The 24,138-nt window shown below is 32.0% G+C and overlaps 2 protein-coding genes and 1 long non-coding RNA gene across 3 annotated transcripts; 1 reads left to right on the top strand and 2 right to left on the bottom strand.

The window, feature by feature from the left end:
- Positions 1-740: 740 nt before the first annotated feature.
- On the top strand, positions 741-4,709 carry LOC133674890 (protein YIP4b-like). The gene is made up of 3 exons (XM_062096185.1): positions 741-1,394; positions 3,851-3,925; positions 4,089-4,709. Exons 1-3 carry the CDS (start codon positions 879-881, stop codon positions 4,347-4,349), a joined length of 852 nt encoding a protein of 283 aa, XP_061952169.1. The 5' UTR covers positions 741-878; the 3' UTR covers positions 4,350-4,709.
- A 1,692-nt stretch (positions 4,710-6,401) lies between these two features.
- On the bottom strand, positions 6,402-9,448 carry LOC133674087 (pentatricopeptide repeat-containing protein At2g27800, mitochondrial-like). The gene is made up of 2 exons (XM_062095065.1): positions 9,291-9,448; positions 6,402-8,028 (listed from the first exon to the last, which is right to left on the bottom strand). Exon 2 carries the CDS (start codon positions 8,018-8,020, stop codon positions 6,698-6,700), a length of 1,323 nt encoding a protein of 440 aa, XP_061951049.1. The 5' UTR covers positions 8,021-8,028; positions 9,291-9,448; the 3' UTR covers positions 6,402-6,697.
- Positions 9,449-15,989: 6,541 nt separating this feature from the next.
- On the bottom strand, positions 15,990-17,049 carry LOC133673775 (uncharacterized). Its single transcript, XR_009835061.1, has 2 exons — positions 16,763-17,049; positions 15,990-16,561 (listed from the first exon to the last, which is right to left on the bottom strand). It is a non-coding gene; the product is annotated as an uncharacterized LOC133673775 (long non-coding RNA).
- Positions 17,050-24,138: the final 7,089 nt, after the last annotated feature.

The following is a 24,138-nucleotide window of genomic DNA, read 5'->3' as shown; positions in this document are numbered from 1 at the left end:
TTAAAGAGTGAATAAATAGATAAAAAATTATTAATAATATCTAAAAATAAAACTTGAAAAATAAAATAAAAATATAAATTAAAATATTTAATCTCAAAATACATGATATTTATCTAGCTATATTTATTAAAATAAATTTTTTATGAACTTACATCTTTTGCAAAATTTATTACATGCCATCCATATTTGATGTCCATTTCATTTCCATCCCTCATCTTTCAATCCCAACATTTTATAAGAAATACAAATTAGACTAAATCATTAAAAAAATTAAATACCGAATTAAAAAAACAAAAAATTTCTCATGTATATAAATAATAATAATACTACGTGAAAGAATGAATAATAAAATCTTATATAATGAAAAACTCGCGCGTGCGTGTGTATATATATATACTTGAGAAATTAAAACTCATGGTAAATCGAAATTCTATTCCTCCGTCCATTTTCAATACTTGAGAAATCTAGTGGCAAAAAGCCTATTTAGTATTTACCTCACGATTGAGAAATATTTTATTGCGGCATTTCTTTTCCTGGTTAGAAAGTACTTTCATAAAAAAATATATTTTTTATTATATATATATATAGTTTTAATATGTTTATATAAAAAATAAAATTTAATAAATAAAAAAATATTATTTTAATATATTTAAAAAAACAATTTAAAAAATAACCAACTTTCCATAATGCATTTACAACGACGACGTTTTCTATCCCCCCTCCCGAAACACACAAACAAAACCTTTCCTTCACGATCCATAAATTAAAAACACCAGATCTTCTTCTCTCTTTCGATCAGATCTAAAACAGAAATACCTTTTTTCCATCACTTTCCCGCGAAAACAAAACACCACATTTTCCCGGAAAATAATCAAAAAATGTCGCACAACAGCGACACGATCCCTCTCCACGCATCTTCTCAATCAGACATCGACGAGATCGAGAACCTAATCAACTCCTCCATCCAATCCAGTCCTTCAACAGTCCTACCCGCCCGCCCACCAAGCCCGCCCCGAATACCCGTATCCACTTCTCCCTTCATCCAATCAAATCTCCCTCCACCTCAACCGAAACCACAACCCACCATCCAGAAACCGCCATCCATCTTCCCTTCCGCCCCTCTACCTCCTCTCCCACCTAGCTCTGGAAACTCTGCCGGTGGCAATTTTTCTGCAGCCGGGTTCGGGTCCCCTCCGAACACGTTGACGGAGCCAGTTTGGGATACCGTAAAAAGAGATCTTTCTAGGATTGTGAGTAATTTGAAGCTGGTTGTGTTTCCTAACCCGTATCGAGAAGATCCGGGTAAGGCTTTGAGAGATTGGGATCTGTGGGGTCCCTTTTTCTTTATCGTCTTTCTGGGACTCACTCTTTCTTGGTCCGCTTCTGTTAAAAAGGTTAGTAATTTTTTTTAACAGAATGGCTTTGATTTTGTGCTAATTGGTTTTTATATTTTTTATTTTTCACCTGTTTGAACTCTTTTAGGATATTTTTGGTAGCTTAGAGAATGGAAGAATGGGAATTACTAGGAATGAAAGGTTTTTAGTCATTTTGATTCTGTACAGATTAATGGAGTTGCTGATAAGGCAGGGATAGATGATGGGTCCTGTCCTGATATATTTAACTATAAATTTGGAGATGAGGTAGCCATGTTGGTTTTAGAATTTGGGACTGCATTGTGGCACCAGGCACATGATAGGATCTGAATGTGCTTCCACATTTAACCACCGCCGTATGATGGGGATGTTTGATTGAATCTGTAATGTTTATAGTGATTATTTTTTAATAGTTATGACCGTTATTTCAAGCTTGATGGTTATTGTTTTAAAAAGTTCACCAAAAATTGATGAAAATGTCTGCATATTATTGTTAGTTTGTGAGACTTTGTGGGAGAACACTTGTTTTTTGTTGTGTACATCATAGCATTGGAGTTTAACAGTCTTTCATTTTGGTAGCTCTACTTATTTGTCCCTTCTGGTGAATTTGTGGAAAATGTGGAAGATATTTTTTCAAACATTCTTTATAATGTCATGCATTCCATGGTGGCTGTGACCAAGATATAACACCCTTGACAGTGAAAAGTTGTGTGATCAGGAATGCATTGTTATAAGATCACACTACTTAATAGCTGCTAGTTACAACCAAGATGTATAATTTTGAGTAATCAAAAACAGGGAACAATGAGATTTGAGATTTCTGCCCAACAAGTCAACTGTTTCATGATCAGTTCTTGTGCTTTGTGGTTTCATGTTCATGCCAATTGATTGTGATATTCTTGAGGGTTGTAAAAGTAGGGTTTGAATGAAGTGAAAAATAGGTCTGAATTTTGTTAGTTTTTTTTCCAGAAACAATGGATATTCCAAGTTTTACGCCTGGAGTAATGCAAACATTTTAAATGCCTGATCTGATTTCTTAGTATCAGACTTGCATCATAAAATCTGAAAGATGGTTAGAAAGCTTATAAACTTTTGCAAAACTTATTTTCATCCTTGGAGTAAAACATCATAATTAGTTAAGAACAATTTATTGATTGAGTTAGGTCTTCCTGATTCTTTAAAGACTTTTGACTCTAGACAGGAAACTTGGAAATTTGAATATAAATTAACTATGATTGCATAATAAGACCTGAAAACATTAAAACACAATGACAGAAATTCATACCTGTTTAAAACGAAAATTATCAAATGTTGTAGGCTCAATTTTTTTTGTCAAAGAAAATAAATGAAATGGAACCATAGGTTTTCATATGCAAAATAAATGTAAAATAGCAGTTGATACAAATGGAGCAAAACTTCAAAAGAATTCCAAGTAGCTCTAAATTAATTTGAAAATATTTAGGGCTTGTTTGATGTTGCTGTTGGTTACCCTGTAATGGTCACACAAATATTGTAACAAATCACAAAAAGCAAGAAAACTTGCAACCCACTACTCCGAAAAGGCTGGGTAAGGAGAAGCACACTCTCCTATGAAGGATTTCCCCATCAAACGTGATGAATGAGTACCGTAATGAATGAGTTAAACAGGCCTGTTAGCGACACGAGCCCTTTTTTCTGCTTTCTAGATCAACATTTCAGCTTTTGATATATAAGCTATTGTTTGGTGATAAATAGCAACATTTTCAAACAACTTGGCTTTGTCTTTGCTACATGGTGGCTGCAGAATTGATTTTTGGTGTTCACATGGTGTTTCGCTGTTTGCTAATCCATGGTAGTCTTGTGTCATATGAGAATTGAAAATTTGATCTTAGAAAGAAAAGTGGGCATCAATGCTTATCAACTGATGTGTGGTCATCACGCAACAACTGACAACAAAGCCAAGCAAACCCTTGGTTATTACATGGGGGCACTGAACCATTTGTATAGTGACCGAAAAGGAATACCAAAACATCTGCTTAAACAATCAATGATTTGATATTTAAGCCTGCTCTTTTGTCAATGCCTTGCAACATTCTGTCACCTTTTATATGTTGAGTAGTTATCATTTCCAAGGCAGAATGTGCCAGATAAATCGGAAAGGCTAGCTGGAAAATAAGTGCTCCTATGTGATTTTGGTGTTGACCTGTGATTTATTTTTCGTTGCATTTTCTACCTCTGTAGATGTCTTTTCATATTTCAATTGTGGCAGTGCCGAAGTTAACCTTGATGTTCTTGCAAGATCTAGAAATGGGCAAGCTCTCATCATTGCTACGAATGTGTAGAGAGAGACTAATACTGTCCCATTCTGGATTGATGATTTTAGCTGCCTGTCTTGTCCATGTGTTTTCTTAACTCTTCAAACAAAGCATGTGGCTTGTTATTAGAGCAAAATGTTGCAAGTTTTGTTCAGTTCTAACAGTTTACATGTCATTTTCCAGTCTGAGGTGTTTGCTGTTGCATTTGCACTGCTTGCAGCTGGTGCTGTAATCTTGACACTGAACGTCCTGCTGCTGGTAATAGTTTCTTCTCTTTCTCTTTCCATGAAACACAATCATACATATCCCTCCGTATGTGTATGCTTTTACATTCCACAGGATTGAACACAGTAGCTAGCTTTCATTATTGGTTTATTGCTCGTTTTATTTTAAGTCAAATATTATTGTTTTGCTGTTTCAGGGTGGACACATAATTTTCTTCCAAAGTCTGAGCCTATTGGGTTACTGTCTCTTTCCTCTAGACGTTGGAGCTCTCGTCTGCATGTTGAAGGACAATGTATTAATAAAAGTGATTGTAGTATCTGTGGCGCTGGCTTGGAGCTCGTGGGCTGCCTATCCTTTCATGAGTTCAGCTGTCAACCCAAGAAGAAAGGCTCTTGCACTTTACCCTGTATTTCTGATGTATGTATCGGTTGGTTTTCTCATCATCGCCATTGATTGATGCATTGGCAACTCCCATTGTTGGGATTTTTTCCGTAACTTACAGCAGTGCATAGGAATTTTACATGGTGGTTAATTTTCGTCTCATGTTACTGTATTTTTTGACCCGTTTTTGACTTGAGATGTCTGGAGATTCAATCTGCCAGATATTATATAGTATGAAACTTTGATGTGTGCCCTGTTCATGTCATTTCTGAAAGTGGTGTCTGTCCTGAAGGAAATGCCTTTAAGGGAGAAGATAGATCTTTCAGCTCGATCTCTTGAATTTTTTTTTTTATTTTTATTTTTTTGCCATTTTTATGCTTCTTGTAAAGATGTCGGTTGTTACAGTAACAAAAATCTCATGACTATTCTGCTATTATTTCTATGCTTTTGTTTTTTTTAAGCGCGTGCTATCAAGTAAGAATTTAAAAAGAAAAAAAAAGATGCAGAAACTTTTTCAGCCTATGGGGCTTTTTTAAATGTTACTGTGAGGCTGGAATTTCTCGAGTTTCATGAATTCAGGAAACGTAGTAAGGCCTTGATGTTCAAAGAAAGGGGGGGCGGGGGAGAGCACAAGAAGCCTTTTCTAACTTAATTGTATATTTGAAGTATGAGTTTTTTTTTTTTTTGAAAAATAGATGCTTTTTATTATGATGTTTTTCTTAGGTTTTTTATTTATTAGAAGGGAATATTTTTTATAATTTTTTTTTCTATTTAGTATTATTATGATTTTTTAGTTTTTTTTAACATAAAAATTGGAATAGTCTTTGGTAAGTGGAGATATTAATAAGTAAAATTGATTATTTTAAGAGTTTCCTATATTTACAGTGTTTTTGGTGTTTTAAGAATTTTTATATATAATAAATATTTTTATCATCCGCTTCCGCATATATTAATTAATATTAAAACCCAAAGATTTTAGGTTATTGCGTGTGTTGCGTATTGTATTGCGCAATCCAAAGTTATTTATTTTATTTGTTATGTGATAATAAATATCCATACCTAGAAGACAGTCCAGCTAACAATCCTTGGTGTAAATTTTGCTTTAATGTGTGTTGTAAAATAACAAAAATTAGAAAATATTACAGAATAAAATGTGATTATAATAAGTTGTTTCTCAAGAAAAATACGTCTAGGATGTAGTATTTTGTTTTAGAATGAATGACTTGCTATCATTCAAAATCATGGCTGTGGAAACCACTAGCCCACAGAAAAATAGCGTCAAGAATCTATGATTAAAAAAAAAAAAAAAAAAAAACCCTGCACAAAAATACATTCTTTGATAGATGACATTTTTTAACAGAGAACCAGGAGATTAATGCAGGAAATTTTTTTAAAAATTTTATTTTTTTTATTTTTTATTATGATGTTTTTCTAGTTTTTTTTTATATTTAAAGAGTATTTTTTTTAATTTAGTTTTTACTATTCAATATTATTATTAGGAGGGTTGTAATAATCTTTTAACAAATGGACATATAACAAATAAAATTAAATATTTTAAGATTCTCACTCTACTTGTGATATTTTTGGTTTTAAGAGTAATAGACTCTTTTACCCTAAGCTTCGCTTTATTTTGCGCAAAGACCTCATCATGTTTCCCATCCTCGTTATCTTTCTTCAGACAAGGAGGGCAAGACCACGAAAGAAGTCCCGAAAAATCCCGCTAGAAATGTAGTTGATGCTCTATTAATTTAGTTCTGAATTGCTGATTATTAACCTTTTCGTGGAGAGTTGAAGAGGTGTAAATCCATGAAAAACACAAGCAATGCACCGCACAGTAGTCAAATGCATGTCACCACACGACACTGCTCGTTGCAAGATTAAAATGTAAAAAACTGAAGCCAGGAGAAATAAATGAATTCCAAAGATCTACCTAAATTCAGAAATAAATGAGTTTTACCTACAATCATACAAGAAGCAATAACGAGAGCATTCCGACAATTTTCACCTGTGAGAATTCCATGCTCTGCGATCATGGAGTACTTCAGAAATATAAAGCGGTGTGATATTTGAATTTAACTCTTCATAACTTTAAATTTAGGTGAAATTTCATGTATGGGAAACTCATACCTCTTTTAAGATGCCTAATATAAACAGAGAGAGTGTACTTTAACAGAATGCGTTGTAGTAGAGTACAGAATGATCTTTTCTTGCCAGCATTATGTTTTATGCATTTGATTATTTGCTGTCAATATTACAAGCAATTCTTCTTTACAAAATTGCACAGCAGCTCAAATTCGACTTTCATGCACGGTGCAGACAATAGTAGCGTAGCTCATCGTGATGGTAATGTAGAAATTTTGAAAACCACACTTGAAACATGGTAGAGCTATTTAATGTTCAGAAACAATGGAACATGCCCAACACTCAATACCTGAAACGTTCTCTGTCATTTGAATTTCCAAAGTCATCTTCAAGCACGTGTAGAAGCTCTCTGTAAGTTATCCCATCCACAAGGTCTTTTTCTTGCCACTCCTTCAACAAACTCGTGGCCTCCCCAATCCTTCCTTGCCTGCAGATCTCATCCAAGACTGTCTTGTATGTGATTAAATCAACTGACCTATGCTTATCAATCATCTCCCACAAATAATTCACTGCCTCCCCAACTTCTCCACCAAGAGCCAAAGCATTCACAAGTGAGTTGAATGACTTGTTGCTTAGGACAAATCCTTTTTCCTTCATTTCATCAAACAACTCTCTAGCATTATTTGTTCGGCCTTGAGCACATAATCCATGGACCAGATAATCATAGGAAAATGAGTTAGGCAAGCACTTGTAAACCACACCCATTTGATGGAACACTCTCAAAGCATCATTGACATGCAACGAAAGAACATAGCCCTTTATCATAGAATTCAAAGAGAAAATATCAGGCTCGATCCCATCATCCACCATCTGCTTAAACAAGCATCTCATAGTCTCCATATAAATATGATTTATATAAGAATTCCTGCCCCTGCTCAACATTGCCGTTAAAAGAATATTATATGTTTTAATTGACGGTCTACAATCTAAGTTTCTACTACTTTTCATGCGCTTAAATATATTCACGGCTCTAGTCAGCTTCCTAGCTTCAGTAAAATAATAGATAATTGAATTGTATAAAGCCTCATTACCAATATGAGGAACAGCAAGTAGTTGGTTGACAACATCATCCATCTCTTGGTACATTTTGGCAATTCCAAGCTTCTTTATAGTGACATGATAAGTGGATGCATCATGCCTAAACCTATGTTGTTGTGATGCCCAATTGAAAAGCTCCAAACAGACTAAAGGATCATCTTCAAGAGTTATGTTATTGCACAATTCTTCATTGGTGAATCTTGATGGAAGTTGGGAAATTGACCGTTGAAATTTAGCTTCATCAAGAATAGGCCTGCTGTTGGCTTTTGCTCGTTTATTATTTCTCTTTCTAAAAGATCTCGATGGGGCTTTAGTCGAGTAAAAGGTAGAAAAATTGGAACTTGGGAGAATTTGTGTTTGAGCTAAAAGATCTATATCTTTCAATTTTCTGGCAGTGGGGTTCAAATATGAAGAAATAACTGAATATTGGGTCAGTATGGGAAATGGAAATTTAGCCAAGTTTTTGGAATGAAATGTGTTTATGCAGGACGGTGGACTGATAAATTTTCTTTTAGAGAGGATGTATCTCAAGCAATCTCCACCAATAGCACCCTTCTTTTCCCACATCTTGGAAACTACAGAAGCAAACCAAGAAAGAAAGAAAATTACTCACAATTACTCTCGAGAAAGCAATCAGAAACAAACTCGCATACCAGGAAATATTGGATCATGTAAATGCCTAAACTGGACGCTCTATAACACAACAATAACAAAAAATGGAGTCCACGGTCACCTCCAACCATCAAGAAGGAAAGTTGGAAATGGATGGAATTAGGTCCTTGTCATCAATTGAAGTCTATGGTTAAACTAGGAGGAATATTAAGCAGAGTCTCAATTTCTAACCCCAAAAGCTCAAATATTAAAAGCAGACTATATTATTTGCAATAAACTTATATCACAGATGCCCTGCAAATTATCAACTTGAAATCACCAAAGCTTAGTATATTAAGAAGATATAAAACCAGAATCATGAGTTGTTCTTGGGGATCTTCATGAACTCTTTCATTTTCATTATATTCCCCCCCCCCCCCCCCAATCGAGTTGTTGCAGTTGATATTAACACTCAATTTACTCTTTTACTACTCAACATCGATCTGTTTCTGTGTGATACCAATGACTAACATAGCTATCTTCTGCATGCTGCAATGTGCATCCAAGTAACCAGCTAGTGAAGTTAATGGTCATGGTACCGTGTAAAGAGAAATTATTAGGTATACTGGGAGTTGTAATCCCCCCTCTCACATACACATGAGACCCGCAACAAAAATCATCTATGGGTTCCATCTTTATGTTAGAGGGGGAGTACAACTCCGGGCATACTGAATAATTCCTCCTAAAAGGTTCTCTATGTATACATGCATATATGATGGTGTGGGCTACCAACTTGTAACACCCACCACCCGTCGCCCCATGGGGGTTCTGGATTCAATCTACCAAGAACAACACGATAAAGGAAGCTTTCATCATGGCTAGTTGTCAGCGGATAGACACACAGGCTATATTGATAAATGTTATAGATGCAAGAAACCAAGTCTACTTTTTAGAAACAAAAAGGATACTAGGAGGGAAACATTTCCCTCGTTCATTAGAGAGATTAGCTTATATCCAGTCAATAAGGTCCTACTCGTAAACATTTTAAATTACAGGAAAAATGAAAAACACAATTCCATAAACAGTAAAGAAGCTGCACACAGAATTCATTCTTCCCATCACACAAAGACAAACAAGCAATAGATAGGCTTGATATCAACGGAGGCGAATGAAAAGCGATCCCAGTTAACCAAGAGTCAAGGAAAAAAAAAACGAAGGGATGAATCCATGAAAAAGAGGGACTTACGAGTTTGAAGGAAGAGAGTAATGTGAGTGAAGTGAATTAGGATTTCGATTCTTTCCTTCTGTCACAACTGAAAATTGAGATGGATGCTTGCTTGCTTCTTCTAGCTAAGCATTGCAATTTGCAACAAGAAGATCCAAAAACGAGTGCCAAGTCTCTTCTCTTCCGTTGTTTCTTTAGGTTGTCTGTAATTTGACTCCATTGATGGGCTTATGAAGCCCAGGTAGTGGGGGTAATCATTTTGTCGGGAGCCGAATCCGAAGCCCATAGGCCCATTAAAACGACAACATGCCCAAAATAACACAACGGATGGATGTATTTCAGTGTCGGGGGGAGGAGGGGAGAAAGAGAGTGTTTGTTCTTCATTTTTATTCGATGGTTTTTTGGTGTTGGAAATTTTAGAGAATAATATAAATTATATCTTGAAATCTCATCTAACAGCTTAAATTTTTGAATTGAATTGATTCTCTAACATAGTATAAGTTTTAATGACCAAACAGTCATGAATTTAAATTTTATCATTTTTATTTCTTTGATAAAAAAATTAAGTATAAAGTAGTATGGTTCTTTGCAAATTTCAAGAGTAAAGAATTTTTACTTGAGGTGTATGTTAGAGAATAATATAAATTAAATTTTGATATCTCACCTAATAATTTAAGTTTTTAGATGAGATGTTTTTACCATAGAGAAAAATGTGAATAAGAGAAATGGTGAGAAATACGTTAAGAAACTTGTTAGACAAGGTGAATCAGAGGGGTGATCTCCTGGTTCAAAGCTGGAAAAGAATCTGGAGCCGCATCGCTCAACACCCACCCACTGACCTGTCTCTTTGCAAGAAGTGAATGAAAAGCAAAGAGGGATGTCTAGTTCTTAGAAGCTGGGGATTAGGATAGTTTGGACACAGAATTTGAAGCTTATAGAAAATGGGAAGATCTATAGGCACAGAAGGACAGCAAATTTCTCAAAAAGAAAAATACGCAGGCGGGCCCAGCTCGAGCAGAAGATTGAGGTGGTGGGATTCGAAGGCATTGTTTTTATTATGGGAGTGCAGTGCTCGAATTCATTCAAAGAACTAATTAGATTGTACGTGATCGCAGATGTAGATGACATCCTGCAATTTCATTTTTTTCTGTCCGTCATCTTGACCGGAACTCCATGCTTGAATTTGTCAAGAAAAGCTTATAATCATTGCTTCAATTCAAAAGTAACTAGAAGAGCTGACGGCGGAGCTAGAATTAACATCCGGTCAAGTCAGAAATGCTGGCGGCAGGCACCTGAATATTGTCCCACCGGTCCAATAAAAACCACACTGTTTACGAATTTTATATTGAGAATCCACTTGCCTGGTGAGGCTTAGAATCTCCCAGCTGTCTAGATTATGTGATTGGATTATCATGATTATAAACAGCAAATTGGCCTCATAATAATGGGTACAGAGTCGAATGGATGCCAATAATAATGTGAAAGTGTAATTTGTGTATAGTATGCCTGGATCCGCTTGTTGCGTGCGACATAAATTTTGTTTTTTAAAATATTCTTTTTAATGGAGATAGAATATTAATTGAAAAATGTAATTTCTTTTAAAATGTGTTCTAAAATATGTTAAAATAATATTTTTTTTATTTTTTATATCAGAATATTAAAATTAAAAATTAAAAAAAATCTCATTTTTTTTAGAACACGACTCAATCTAAATTCAACCTAGAAGATAAAAACTATTATATAAAATGCAAGTTAGTCCTTGTTATAGAATTAATGTAAAACTATACGTAGAACCTTATTTATTAATTTAAATATATGGTTTGAGATGATTCTTCAACCATTCCTAAATCATAAATATTATAAATATAATAACAATTGAAGTTTCCTTAGATCTTAAAGCTTATATAAAATAAAATAAAAATACATGACGGTAAGGGCTATTAATTAGTTCCATAATAGGTTTAAGAAACAGAAAACTAAAAGAAAACCATTTTGGTCCCTCAACTATATATTATTGATTTATCGAGTCCTTTTTACAATAAGTTGCTGTTGATAGGTCCCTCTTCTATTTTGACACAACCACAAATCCTCCTTCTACATCATCGATATCAATCAACCAAGTGGCTCAATAATTCCTGATTAATTCATGTATTTGATGAGATTTATTTTTTAAATGAATATCCAGTCGGAGTTTTATCCTCTGAATGCGAGTCCATTGTAATTAATTAGCCTTATAACTATTTTTTAATGCTCAATAAATCCTTTCTCCACTGTCAATTTCATGATCGATCTTACCTCTATCGATTATTCAAAGTCATTGTAAATATAAAAAATATAAAAAATAATAATATGAAATATATTTTACATTCTCGATCCATATTCAATTTAAATTCTTAATTATTATTAAGATTTCTTAAAAAGATAATCAAATAATTAAATTTAGAATTTTAGGTAGTATTTGCCTATAAAGATAATTCTTAAATGGTTAGACTTTAAATTCTTAATTTCTATTTTAGTTTAATTTTGTTTTAATTATCAAATCTGAATTATTAAATATAACTCATTGAATTACTTGCTAGATCGTGGAGCGTTGAACTTTTCAAATCAATGCTAAATGATTATTTATTTTGGCCATTAATTTTTTTTCGACATATTAATTTATCATGGCATTCTAACTTGATTTTTTTTATTTCTTTTAAAAAGTAGATATGATTATATCAATTCATGTTAACTTCTCAACCTGTAGTTTGGGTCACTAAATCGAAAACACCTTATATGAAAAAATTATAAAATTCAATTCTCAACAAATCAAATGTTGATGAAATGAAAAAAAAAAAGAATTGTTGTTAAAAAACCTACAACAATTATTGATGAATATTGCAATAGAAAAGAAACTAGAAAGAAAATAATATTTAACATTGTTCGACAATGTACCTAGCTACATCCACAGGAGCAAGGAGCTTTTATTTTTCTCTATATCTAAATAGAGTTACATAGTATAGTAGACCCTATACTACCCAAGAAAACCTAACTGCCAAAGGAATCCTAACTATCCAAGGAGTGTTAATGGCTTTTTCTAATATTCTTTTACCGTATCGTGGGGCTGTTTCCCCACACCCCTAACCTATTAATCATCATTAGCAACAAACACAAGAAATAAATCCTAAAGAGGTAGATGTCGTCGTTCCACTTCGTTTAACACACTCCACTTCACTTCTGCAACTGCATATAAGCCACAAACTATAACAAGAGTCAATTATATAAAAAGATCCAAAACAAAATAAAAAATAACAATGGAGAGAATGGAGACCAAATTTGAAATTAAAAAAAAAGGTACAACCTAGAATTTTAAATTGAGGGGGAGAATTGAAAATACAAATCAAATTCATAAAAGGACGCAAAACAAAAATGCAAAATAATAAGGATCAGATTTGAAAAATAACAAATTATAATTATGGATTCAATGATGAAATTGAAAGCATATCAGAATTTGACAAAAGGGTAAAGAACAAAAATTAAAAATTAAAAAATAAATATCAAAGTTGAAATATCAGTAAATGTGAGGACAGCTATAATATTTTGAATGGTCAATGTGAATTTCAAAGGGAAAAGAGAGAAAAGAGTAAAAGAAAAAGGAAGAGGTCGTCACCCTGTTGCATAAACAACAACATGCATTATCCCACACTACAGGAGACGTCTTGACACTTCAAACATTATCGTGTGGATGCTAGGAGACATTACACACGCTCTAGAAGACCGTAGGTGTCTCCCACCCACTGACATGTGCATTCAACTTTGGTTTTAAAATTAAAATTTATATTTATTAAAATATCAAATTTCTTTTTTGTCGACTTGATAATAACTAAAAAATCAGAATAAAAAGTACAAAAAAACCTCTAGATACTAGTTAAATAAGTTTTGTTTTTAAAGTAATTTAATTATTTTATTGTTTTTTTTTAATGCAAAAAAAAAAACATGTTTATCCCCTATCAATATGACGAGGACTTATAAATATGGTGAAAACACTTTGATACTCTTAATAATTAACTCATCAATTGTTTTCTAGAATGATATTTTTATTATTTTATTGTTTTTTTTAATGATGAATTCTCTTTTTTTAATTAGCTTTTGTAGTGATATAATTATATGCGAGTCCACGAAATTTACAAAATCAAATTGCTTTAATGATTAATATAAAAATATTTTTAAAATACCGACCAACCAAATTAAACTATTTTTTTTTAAAAAAAAGATAGAACACGATGAAGATGAACAGCAACATTTGGCCTCTCTTTCTTGGAATTTCCTTCTCTTGCAGTGGTTACGGCCACGATATAAGTACTAGGGCGCCAAAAAAGAAAAATAGATACAGTGCCAAATCCTCAACTGATTCGCTGGGTCAGGATAACAGAAATCATGTGAAGGACACGTGTCCTCCTGATGTGTCAAAACAACATGTAAAGGCAAGCAACCCATGTTTTAAATGAAAGTTTTACGTAAACTTCTGTGGGTAAAGTTTAATTAGTTAAATTATAAATTTATTTATTTAGAAATTATTAGTTTGAATTTTATAAATTTTATAATTATTAAATATTTATATAATTATTAATTTTAATATTTATAAAATTAATTGAGTTACATATAAATTAATCCGATAACTTATGATAATCTTTATAAAAAAAAAGTGAAAATTTTATTTATCCTGGTCAGGTACATGTGGCAAAGCTTGTCAAGAGAAGCCCCATCAAGGCAATCTGCTTCACTAATGGAGTACGGTGAAGTCAGTGGCTTGGCAGTTCCTGCTTTTAAATGTGTTTGAATTATAAAATGGTTGAGATTGAAGCATTGTTTATTTTTTTTAGATCGTTTTAAAAGTGGATTTATTGGAACAAATATTAATTTTAATATTTTTTAATAGATATAATGAAAATATAAAATAAAATCATTATATTTATAAATAAAAATATATTTTTTAAATCATCACTTGTTTAGACACCGTTTGTTTATGCGGTGTAGAAACATTTTTAAAAAAATTTAGATTTTGTTTTGCTTCAAACTAATTTTTGTTATATTTTTATATTATTTAGATGGGCTGATATTAAAAATAAATTTAAAATAAATAAAAAAATTATTTTAAAATATTTTTAATTAAAAAATATTTTAAAAAACAACCATTATCATAATAAAAAAAAAAAACAAGCTCTCAATCCACTACCCTATCCCTAACCCTCCCTATCCAAACAATTAATCCATATATAATATAAAAGGTACTTAAAGAATTCTTAACTACATGTTTGGCCTAGTGTGCTCGTAAAAAAAGCACTTTGGATCGATTATCAAAAAAGCAGGGATCGAAGATGCTTTCTTGTTTTTTTCTAAAAACAAACATATTAGTACTAGACTAATCATAATTAAGCAAATTTAGAGAAAAAGAAAACCATAAACATGCTAAATTTATACAATTGGAACACTTGTTCTATATTATCTGAGATCGAGGCCAGTTCTAGTAGTTTTCTCCTCACGATTTGTGACAAAAAAATTTCCCTGGCCCTTTGGTCCCTCCAAGTACATGCATGCACCGACGCACGCTCACCGCTGTGTGTGCACTGTGCAGGCAGTAAAGGACCGTTTGGCTGGCAAGGGCACGGTATCACTGGAAGCATTGTTTGGATTACAGTATGGGCATAAAATCGTACGGTCAAAACTGCCTGTAATCTGTATACCTCCCTCCCTACAGTTATAATTAGACATCGACTGTTTGCTTGCTTGTGACAATTATATATTTGGTTTACGTGAAGATGAACATAAGACAGTGTGTGTACGGCCATGATCTGTTCAGGCAGAAACAAAATAGTAGTTGCCGTGAGAGAGGCAGGGATCAGATGGGTTGCTTTACTTATTGGGCGAGGTTTTCCTTTACTTGCAAGTGTGGGCATGTGCTGGTGGTGTCGTGTGCTTTCTTTTTGGCATGCAGGTGATGCAAGAGGGCTCAGGAAAACGAGCCCCGATGAGGATTCTCTCTGGACAAAAGCTACACCATGCAACTGCAGAGCTCGGGTCAATCAACCGATTGGACTCAGTCCCTCTCCATATGACTCTCACTTGTACTGCTGTCCAAGCAAAACAGAAGAAGACAAAACCAGATCCTAGAAAGAGGGTAGATTTTGATTCTTACCATTTTGTCTGTAGTGCTATCCTGTTAAATCTCTCTCATTTACGAGATGTCGTTGCAATTATCGGGGGGTTTTCGGATTTTTTCTGAGAATTAACCCGGCTTGAACAAAAATTTTGGGAAAATTAGTTGGTAAACAGTGTCTTTTTAACAAATACGTGATTGAAAAAATAGTGATTTTCTCAAAAAATAAATAAAATGAAACCATAAACTAACCTTAACTCTAACCTTAAACTAACCCTAATTCACAACCCTAAATCTTAAAAACAAACCTTAAACCTTAATACTAATCACTAACACTTAAAACAAACATTAATCAATAACTCTATAAAAACCCTAACTAAATATAATAAATTTTTTTGGTAATTTTATTAATATTTAGGTTGTAATTGTGATAAAGATACTGAGATGTGTTTTCTTTAAGATAATATTTTTAATTTTAAAAAATAAATCTAGGATTCATGGACGGGTCTTGATTTGGAAAATAAGAATGTGGTAGAGGCAATTTTACCAAATTTTTTTAAAAGATATTTTAACCTAGATCTCCATCAACAAAACGAATCCCTAGATTATATCGAGTTTACACAGTCAATTTGACAAGATGATGACCAATTATTTTACGCGAGATTTTTCTTCAACCACTAGCCTCAACGACCGTGACGAGACCTTTTTCCCTTATAGCCAACCAAACCACCATCAATTGCTCCTGCGATCTCTCCATGTTACCAATACCACTAGAAAGACACCACTAGAGTCCAGCCCCTACCAGACCGAATTAGTTTCACAGCCACCATCATAAACCAACCCATAGTAACCCACTGAATCTCCACCAAGACCAGCCACCACTCAACAGCTCCTCTCCTTCACATCAACCCAAACAACCACTACAACAACCACCACCCACGCCACCTCGATCTCCTCTTTTTCTCTCGTCAGAAACAGCCCTGGCCAGACCACCATTGCCTTTCTCTCCCTCACTCTCCTAGCTTTCTCATCTTATCGAAACTAGCTAGGATCAATCTGCTGCTTACTCATTCTAGGATCAATCGGCTACTTACGTACTCCAAAATCTTCTTTCGTCAAACATCATCATCTTGTTATCCATATTCTCTCCCATCGACTACATCAAAATAATATTTAACAATTATCAATTAATTTGATCTGGTAAAATTAAAATTACTGTACTTTGCATAAACTACATGAAAATATATATATCTTGACCAGGCAAACACAAATCACTGATTGTATTCAGTGAGGTGGCTGGCATTAACAGATCTAATTTCGTAAAAACCAAACAGATTGGGGAGAACAAAATGCTTACCTTTGTCGATGGAAAAGAAAAGAGAGATCCAATCACAGAGAGAGCAATGGTTTGAGTACTTGATGGTCTGCAAATGCACAATCTTGAGCCATGAAATGAAAAAGGAAGAAGATAAATTCACACGGACCATACTAGGTTATTTCTTTGAATATGATAACGGGTATGAGAAAAAGCTCTCAACAAATGAGATGGGGTTGTCGATTTTTGTTTCACATGTATCTGTTTTACGGTTTGAAGTTTGAACGAGCTAAACATAGAAATTAAAAATAAAGAAGACGAAAATTCAAATCTAGCTAGAGGAGTGGTAATGTGCTAGATAAATTGTTTATGATATATTATAGTTTGATTTTTTTTTCTAAATTAAAAAATTGTCAATATGTAAACTGTAATTATTTTTCTTAAATGACAAATTGATGGATAATTTTTTGGCTAAATTATTTATTAAAAAAACAAATCAAGCCCCTTCGTCCAAGTTTATATTTTTTTATTAATTTTTCTTAAATCACGTGTTTTCACGACACTTTTTATGTTTTTAAATTATTATTTATAGTCAAAATTAATAAAAAAATATATTTTTATAAAATTTAGTTTGAGTATTCAAATACAAAAAAAGATCAAAGAATAAGTTCAGTTTAATACAAAACTCTAAATAATTCTTGATAATTTAATCTTTTTTTTTCCAATTGCTAAAATGACAGGTCTCCTCGACATCTCATAATAACCAAAACTAATTTGAAAAGCTCTAGATGAAAAGCTAAAATGGTTTGTTTATCAAAGAAAAGTCATCTCTACATATCTATTAAAAAAGCCAAAAACATTAAAATTGATTATTTAAAGATTTTTTTTGTTTCCATAACTTTTCTCAATATTTTTATTAATAAAATTAAACTATTAATATTAAATATATTAAAATAAAAATAGCTTGTTAAAATGATTTTTTTTCATTGGAGAGCACATAAAAGAACCATATTTGCACTATTAAAAAAATTATATCAACAATTTGTCTTTTTAAATAACTTTTGTTATTCACTACCACAATCTTTATATTTACTTACGGATTTTTCTGTCGGTATTTGCACTATCATTTTATTGGTAATTAATTTACCAATAAAATCATCGATGAAAATGTTCCGTCGATAATTTTTTATATGTCGGTAAGTCCGTTGGTAATAAAAAAAATATTATTACCGATGGATTTATTGACGGAAAAAGCGCCCAAAAAAAATTACATGCTTCATTCTGTTGATATTTTCCTCGGCAAAATACCGTGTGTAATTCTGTCGGTAATTATTTAAAAATATTTTTTAAAAAATCTATTTTACAAAAATATAAAATAATTAAATTAATATAAATCAATACTCTATAATACTAAAAATGCTTGGAAAAGAAGAAGAAGAAAATCAACTCAAACAAATTTGTAACAAATAAATAAATCAATTATAAATTGATCTCATATGAAAAAAAATCCTACAACAACATTCATACAATTATTAAGAACAAAAACAATAAAAAAAAATTAGTGAAAAAAACATGAAAAAAAAAGAAAAAAAAATCTTACCTTAATGTAATTGCAGGTGAAGCTAAGAAGAGGGGAGAAAATTCGTAAAGTATACTAGTTAAAAAAATTAAGAAGAAAAAAAGAAGAGAAGAAAACATACCTGAGCATGGAGGAAGAGAGAAGGAGATGAAGAGAGAAGAGAATAAAAGAAAAAGAAATGGATATTGATGTTTTTTACATATGAGAAAAAGAAGAAGAAGAAGAAGAAAGGAGCTGGGTTTGTTGTTAAACTAGAAATTCTAAACTTTTTATTGGAGTATTTTACTGACGAAAGTGAATAGTTGTAGAGCTCTCTGAAAAATACCGACGGAACTTCCCGTCGGTGATTTCTTTTGTAATTGACATGATGAACAGTATTCACAGTTTACTAACGATTTTACTGACGAAATATATTCCGTCAGTAATTCTATTGGTAAAAGTGACACAACATTGTTTTTTCTGCTTTGTTTTAATTATTTTTTCTCCACTATAATTCCTTCGGTATATACCGCGGGAATATATTTGCGCCAGTAATTCTATTGGTAAAAGTGACACAGCATTGTTTTTTCTGCTTTGTTTTAATTATTTTTTCTCCATTATAATTCCTTCGGTATATACCGCAGGAATATATTTGTTGGTAAATTTTCGACGGAAATATTTTTTCGGTATTTCCATTTATATTTATCAATTTTCTAGTGGTGATTAGAGATACTCTAAAAAAAAAATTATAAAATTCGCTAGAAAATCTACACTATTAAATAAACTTAAGCGGTTAAATGAGCATACAACATATAATTTATATTATTTACAGTTTCCCTCGTAATAAGTATGGTGGATAGAAACATTCCAATTATAAAGCAAGAGCTCCAAGATTTGAGATAATTAGCTATCTAATTTGCGATTCGTTGTGGGCTATAAAGTTTTTTTTTTAAAAAATATAAGTATGCAAGTTGTTTTGATGTATTTTTTATATAGAAAAAATTAAAATTGTAAATTAAAAAAGTCTATGTAGATATCTAATTAAATAAATCAATAATCATTTATGTAAATAAATGAAAAAGATTGTAAACAAAAAAAAATTAAAAAAACTGAGAGGTGAATGCAAATCAAGATATTAAACCACACAAAATAAGACATTAACCCGATTGTATTTATTGAACTTAGTTATTTAAATAAATAAAAGATAATTCTACATCCTAAAACACTCATGACCTAAAAGATAAACACAAATGAAACTAAATGAATAAAATCACGCCTTAAAAAATTATTATGCAAGGCCGAACACATCAGCAATATTATTTAAAAATAAATATTTTTTATTTTAAAAAATGAAGTTTATATGTATAAAACAAGAAAAAAGATTAATTATAATAATATCCTGAAAAATCAAACACAAACAAGACAATTAAAAAAACTTATATTAAAAAAAGGCATGTAAAGCCCGTGACCTAGACTATGAGATTGAGATAAACTCATTGAAAAAATATTAAAGATAATGACAAAACCAATATTAAAAAAAAACTAATGCAAAACGATAAGATTATAGAAAGTCGAATCTCCAAAAAATCAAATGTTGAAAGAATAAAACCAGGAATAAAATCAATTACACAAAGAGATCCAAATAAAAATGAGGGTGAAAATAAAATATAAAAAAACCCCATTAATTAGAGGGCGAATAAATTTTTTGAATGGGATGGTTAAATTGAATTGAAAAATAGAATGAGAATCAAATTAGAAAAAACAAAACAATAAAAACTTTGATTGAATGATGAAATTAAAAGCAAAAAAATAAAAACTTCAAAATAAGGGCCAAGGAAAAAATTTAAAAATAAAAAAGGACTAAATTAAAAAAAAATTATACAAAAGGAATAAAAATAAAATAAAAAATTAAAAGAATAAGGATTGGAATAAAAAACAAAATATATGAGAAATTATAATTGAAGGAGTAAAATAAAAAAAAAACTTCTATAAAAAAAATAATAATGAAATAAAAACCAAAAGAATGAGGACATGAAATGAAAAAAATATATATAAAAAGGACACTAGTGTCCTTGACCTATCAAGAAATAGAAAAGAAAAAAAATAACCACTAATAACAATCAAACTACCATATATTATTACTTGTCAAACCTTATTAAAAAGGATACGATGGTGCATCTAAACTATATCTATTGCTACAGTGAAACTCCCTAGCCCTTTAAAGTTTATGTTAATAAAGGATCACATTAAGATCATGTTGAGGTTGAGGAAAAGTGCAAGTTTACGGGGGTGTTTGAGAATGGGTTTAAACATGTTTTTTTGTTAAATTTTAAAAAATATTTAAAATTAATTTTTTTATATTTTTAAATTTTTTTATATGTTGATATTAAAAATAATTTGTTTTATAGTTTTTCAAATAAAAAAATAAACAAGTGATATTATATCTTTGAATAGTAAAGTATTCCAATTGAACATGCGGATAGCCCGAAGTCCAAGCTAGATTCAAGCCAGTAAAAGCTGCCCACGTCTCTGCTTTAACTGAAGAGCAGACTACCAAGTTAACTGAAAATCCATGAATCGAGTTGCATCAATCATCCCTAATAATCCACCTCCACTGGCTAGAACTGGGTTTCCTTTTGCAGCACCATCCGTACACCCAGCTCTAGGACAAGTCCACCCGATTAGCCGTTCTTCTCTCTTCGCCACTGACTTCGAACAACAAATCTCAGTCTGAGCGTTCTCATTGTCATTCACTTACGCACGGATTTCCTGCACATTTATTTTAGATATTTTTCATGATTTTTTTATTATTTTCCAAATAATATAATTTTTTTATATTCAAGAGTTTCTTAACAATGTAAAATATTAAATTATTTTTCACATTTTAATATTTATTTAATGTCATAAATTTATTTTTTATTATAAATCAAATATAAAATATTTCCTTTTTAGTTAACATGCTTAAATTTTTTATGATACTTTTAATCTCAATAAAATAAAATATATATTAGAAAAATACAAAATATTAAAATGAGTGTTATAAATTTTAGTTTTTTATGAGAAATATTTTTTTAATTGAAAAACTATTCCCGGTTTTTAATAAATGAACATATTTTTTTAAAAAAATGAAATTTAAATAAAAAATAAAATATGGAAAAGCAAAATAATTTTATGTTTTCGAAAAGACCCCAAGTGACCATCATTGTAAAGTTGAAAGGATATCCTACCTTCCTCCAATAATGAGATATATACTTAAAGTTTGTGTTGTGCAAATATTTATTCAAAGCAACCGTCATTGTGTAATCTCTCTTCTCTTGCAATATAAGAAACTAATTTAGAGCTTATTAATGTACTAAGAAAAGTTAAAGACAAGGTCCAATGACATATTAATTTTAAAAGAAAATAAGTAACATTAGAGTTATATTTTACAAATACCTTTTATTTTTTTAATATATAATTTTGATATATAATAAATTATTCAAGTGGAATCTATGTTGTTTTTTAAAATGTATTTATCTTATAAATTTAGAAAACTATTAATTTATTATATTAGTTCCAACTCAGAACCAATAAAAAATATACTAGTTATTTGAGATTATTAATTTATTGGGTATTAATTTATCAAGATTACAGTAGTTATATTGTAGTGGGATAAAAAATTGTTTAATTTATTAACATGTCAAAGCCAAACAGAGATTTAATGTACCCTGCCCCTGCCCCTGCCCCTGCCCCTGCCCCTGCCCCTGCTTCTTCTTTTTTTTTTAGTGAAATTGAATTATATGGATTATTTGTTATTATTATTTTAAGTATATGTCAAATTATACAAAATGAGAAAACAATCATGAGGGCATAGTTTTAAAATCGGAGTAAATTCGGGATCAGGTCCGGGACTCGGGTCAACCCGGTTGACCCAAATTAACTAAAACCACTATTTTCATTTGGCGTATATAATAAGGAGAGGAGTCGTCCTGAACTGACACGCGAGCACCACTCCCTTTCTCATTTCATTTTTTGTGGCCACTACTCACTCCACTTCTCTCAAATCTCAGGTCTTATCTCTCTCGCTCTCCTCCTCTCCCTGTTAATTTATGTTTGGTTGCCGAGAAAATACAAAATCAGAAAGAAAAACTTAGGATAACTTTTTATCCACAGCTTCTTAATTTCTCTCACTGTTTTATCTTCTCTTAATCGATGAAATGAGAAATGATTCGATTTGATATCTCTCTTTTGCGGGTAGATCATTCTAGAAGTTCTCTTTTATTTTTCTCTCCTTCTCTCGCTCGCTACCAGATTATCGAAGTAGCGATGAAAAAATACGGTTTTGCACATGTAGGTCTTGTGCGATCTTAATTTGTTTACTTAAATCTCTAGTTTATTTTGTTTAATTTGATCTTAATTGAATCCCATTTTGGTTTTCCTGTTCTTGTTCTTGTGTAGTGGAAGTGATCACTACGTGAAGAATCAATCAACAGCTTTAAAAATAAACCCGGTTCTCATCCGGGTTTCATCGGGTTGATCGGATTTTGCCACGCTAAATCCTCAGGTTGTCTTTGTGTTAATCTAGACCGGTTCAAGCTCTAAATCACCCGGGTTCAGAATCAACCCATCTGGATCGAATTTTAAAACCATGCATGATTACGATGGATGAGATTGGACGGAGAATAGAAAGGGGAAGATCGATTGTTGAGGTAAAGAAAAAGAACATCAATGGCTGAAGTATAAAGGAACATCGTATAAAAAAATTAAGATTACATCACACCTAAACACTATAGTTTTAAAACTCGTTTGGTAAGTCAACTTAGAACTTTGCTGATACAAGATTAGAATCGGGCCGAACTTAAAAAAAATAAAGAATCTGGCTGATTTTGTTGACCCAGTTGTCATCACCCAATTTTGGGTGATTCCCCAAAATTCTCTTTTTTCCAAAAAAATCAAAAAAAATCAAAAAATCAAAATCAAAAAAATAAAATAAAGGCTGCAAAAATAGGCGAAAATCAAGCTGCAATTTTCGGAAGAATTTCAAGGCCCAATTGTACGCTGTTATGCCAAAAAATAGAAAAATGCAAATTCAAAGGTCAAATTAAATAAGTATTGGACGAATTTGCATAAAAATTAAGCCTAATGACATAATTAAATTTTTAATGGGCCAATTTGATTTAATCATGGGCCAAATTGAATTTTAATTATGTTCAAGAATTAATTCGGGTCCAATTGAAGGAGTTAATTAAGTGCAAGGACTTAATTATACTTTAAGCGGGTCAAAATTAATTGGAGGGCTTAATTGGTGAAAATTAAGTTTGGGAGCCTAATTTGGACTAAATTGAAAAATCAAAGACCCAATTTAATTTTTTTACCAAGTAATTGATTAAAATCAGGGGCCAAACACAAAACTTGAGGGACCAATTTTGAAGCCCGAAAAAATACTCTGCCTATAAATAGCAGCCTACAACTCAGAACAAAAAGGGGGGCAATTTTGACAAAAAAAAAAAAGAGAAGAACAAACCCTAAAAAACCTAACCCTAAAAAACTTAATCTTCTTCTTCCTGCAGCAGCCGCCTCCCCCAACAAAAAACATTAAATTTTCATCTTCTTCCTCGGCCGGCCGTCTCCCCCCAGGGCTGGATTTTTGTTTCATCTTCTTCACCCCGTTTATGCTCATCTTCCCTTCCTCGGTCTTCTCCCTCACCAAGCAGCTCAGCCACCATTTTTCCTCTTCCAGCCGGACCCTCTTCATCCAACCCGAGCAGACCCAGCTCCTCCATCAACACGAACCCTCGGTCGCCGCACGCCAAAGGCTTCCCCTCTCTCGGCCGACCATCTTTCTCCCCAGCTGCGAGCCAAGACAAACCCATCTTCTTCG

The sequence above is a fragment of the Populus nigra genome, chromosome 15, assembly GCF_951802175.1.
Source record: "Populus nigra chromosome 15, ddPopNigr1.1, whole genome shotgun sequence".
Classification (NCBI taxonomy): Eukaryota; Viridiplantae; Streptophyta; class Magnoliopsida; order Malpighiales; family Salicaceae; genus Populus; species Populus nigra.
The sequence above is the reverse complement of the archived record's forward strand: the minus strand, read 5'-3'. Positions and strand labels throughout refer to the sequence as shown.

What these genes read in the sequence shown, in the direction of transcription:
- LOC133674890 (XM_062096185.1), top strand. Translation starts at nt 879, where the DNA reads ATGTCGCACAACAGCGACACGATCCCTCTCCACGCATCTTCTCAATCA. An exon ending in GGTCCGCTTCTGTTAAAAAG is followed by an intron (nt 1,395 to 3,850) that starts GTTAGTAATTTT and finishes GTCATTTTCCAG; the next exon opens with TCTGAGGTGTTTGCTGTTGC. An exon ending in CACTGAACGTCCTGCTGCTG is followed by an intron (nt 3,926 to 4,088) that starts GTAATAGTTTCT and finishes TTGCTGTTTCAG; the next exon opens with GGTGGACACATAATTTTCTT.
- LOC133674087 (XM_062095065.1), bottom strand. Translation starts at nt 8,020, where the DNA reads ATGTGGGAAAAGAAGGGTGCTATTGGTGGAGATTGCTTGAGATACATC.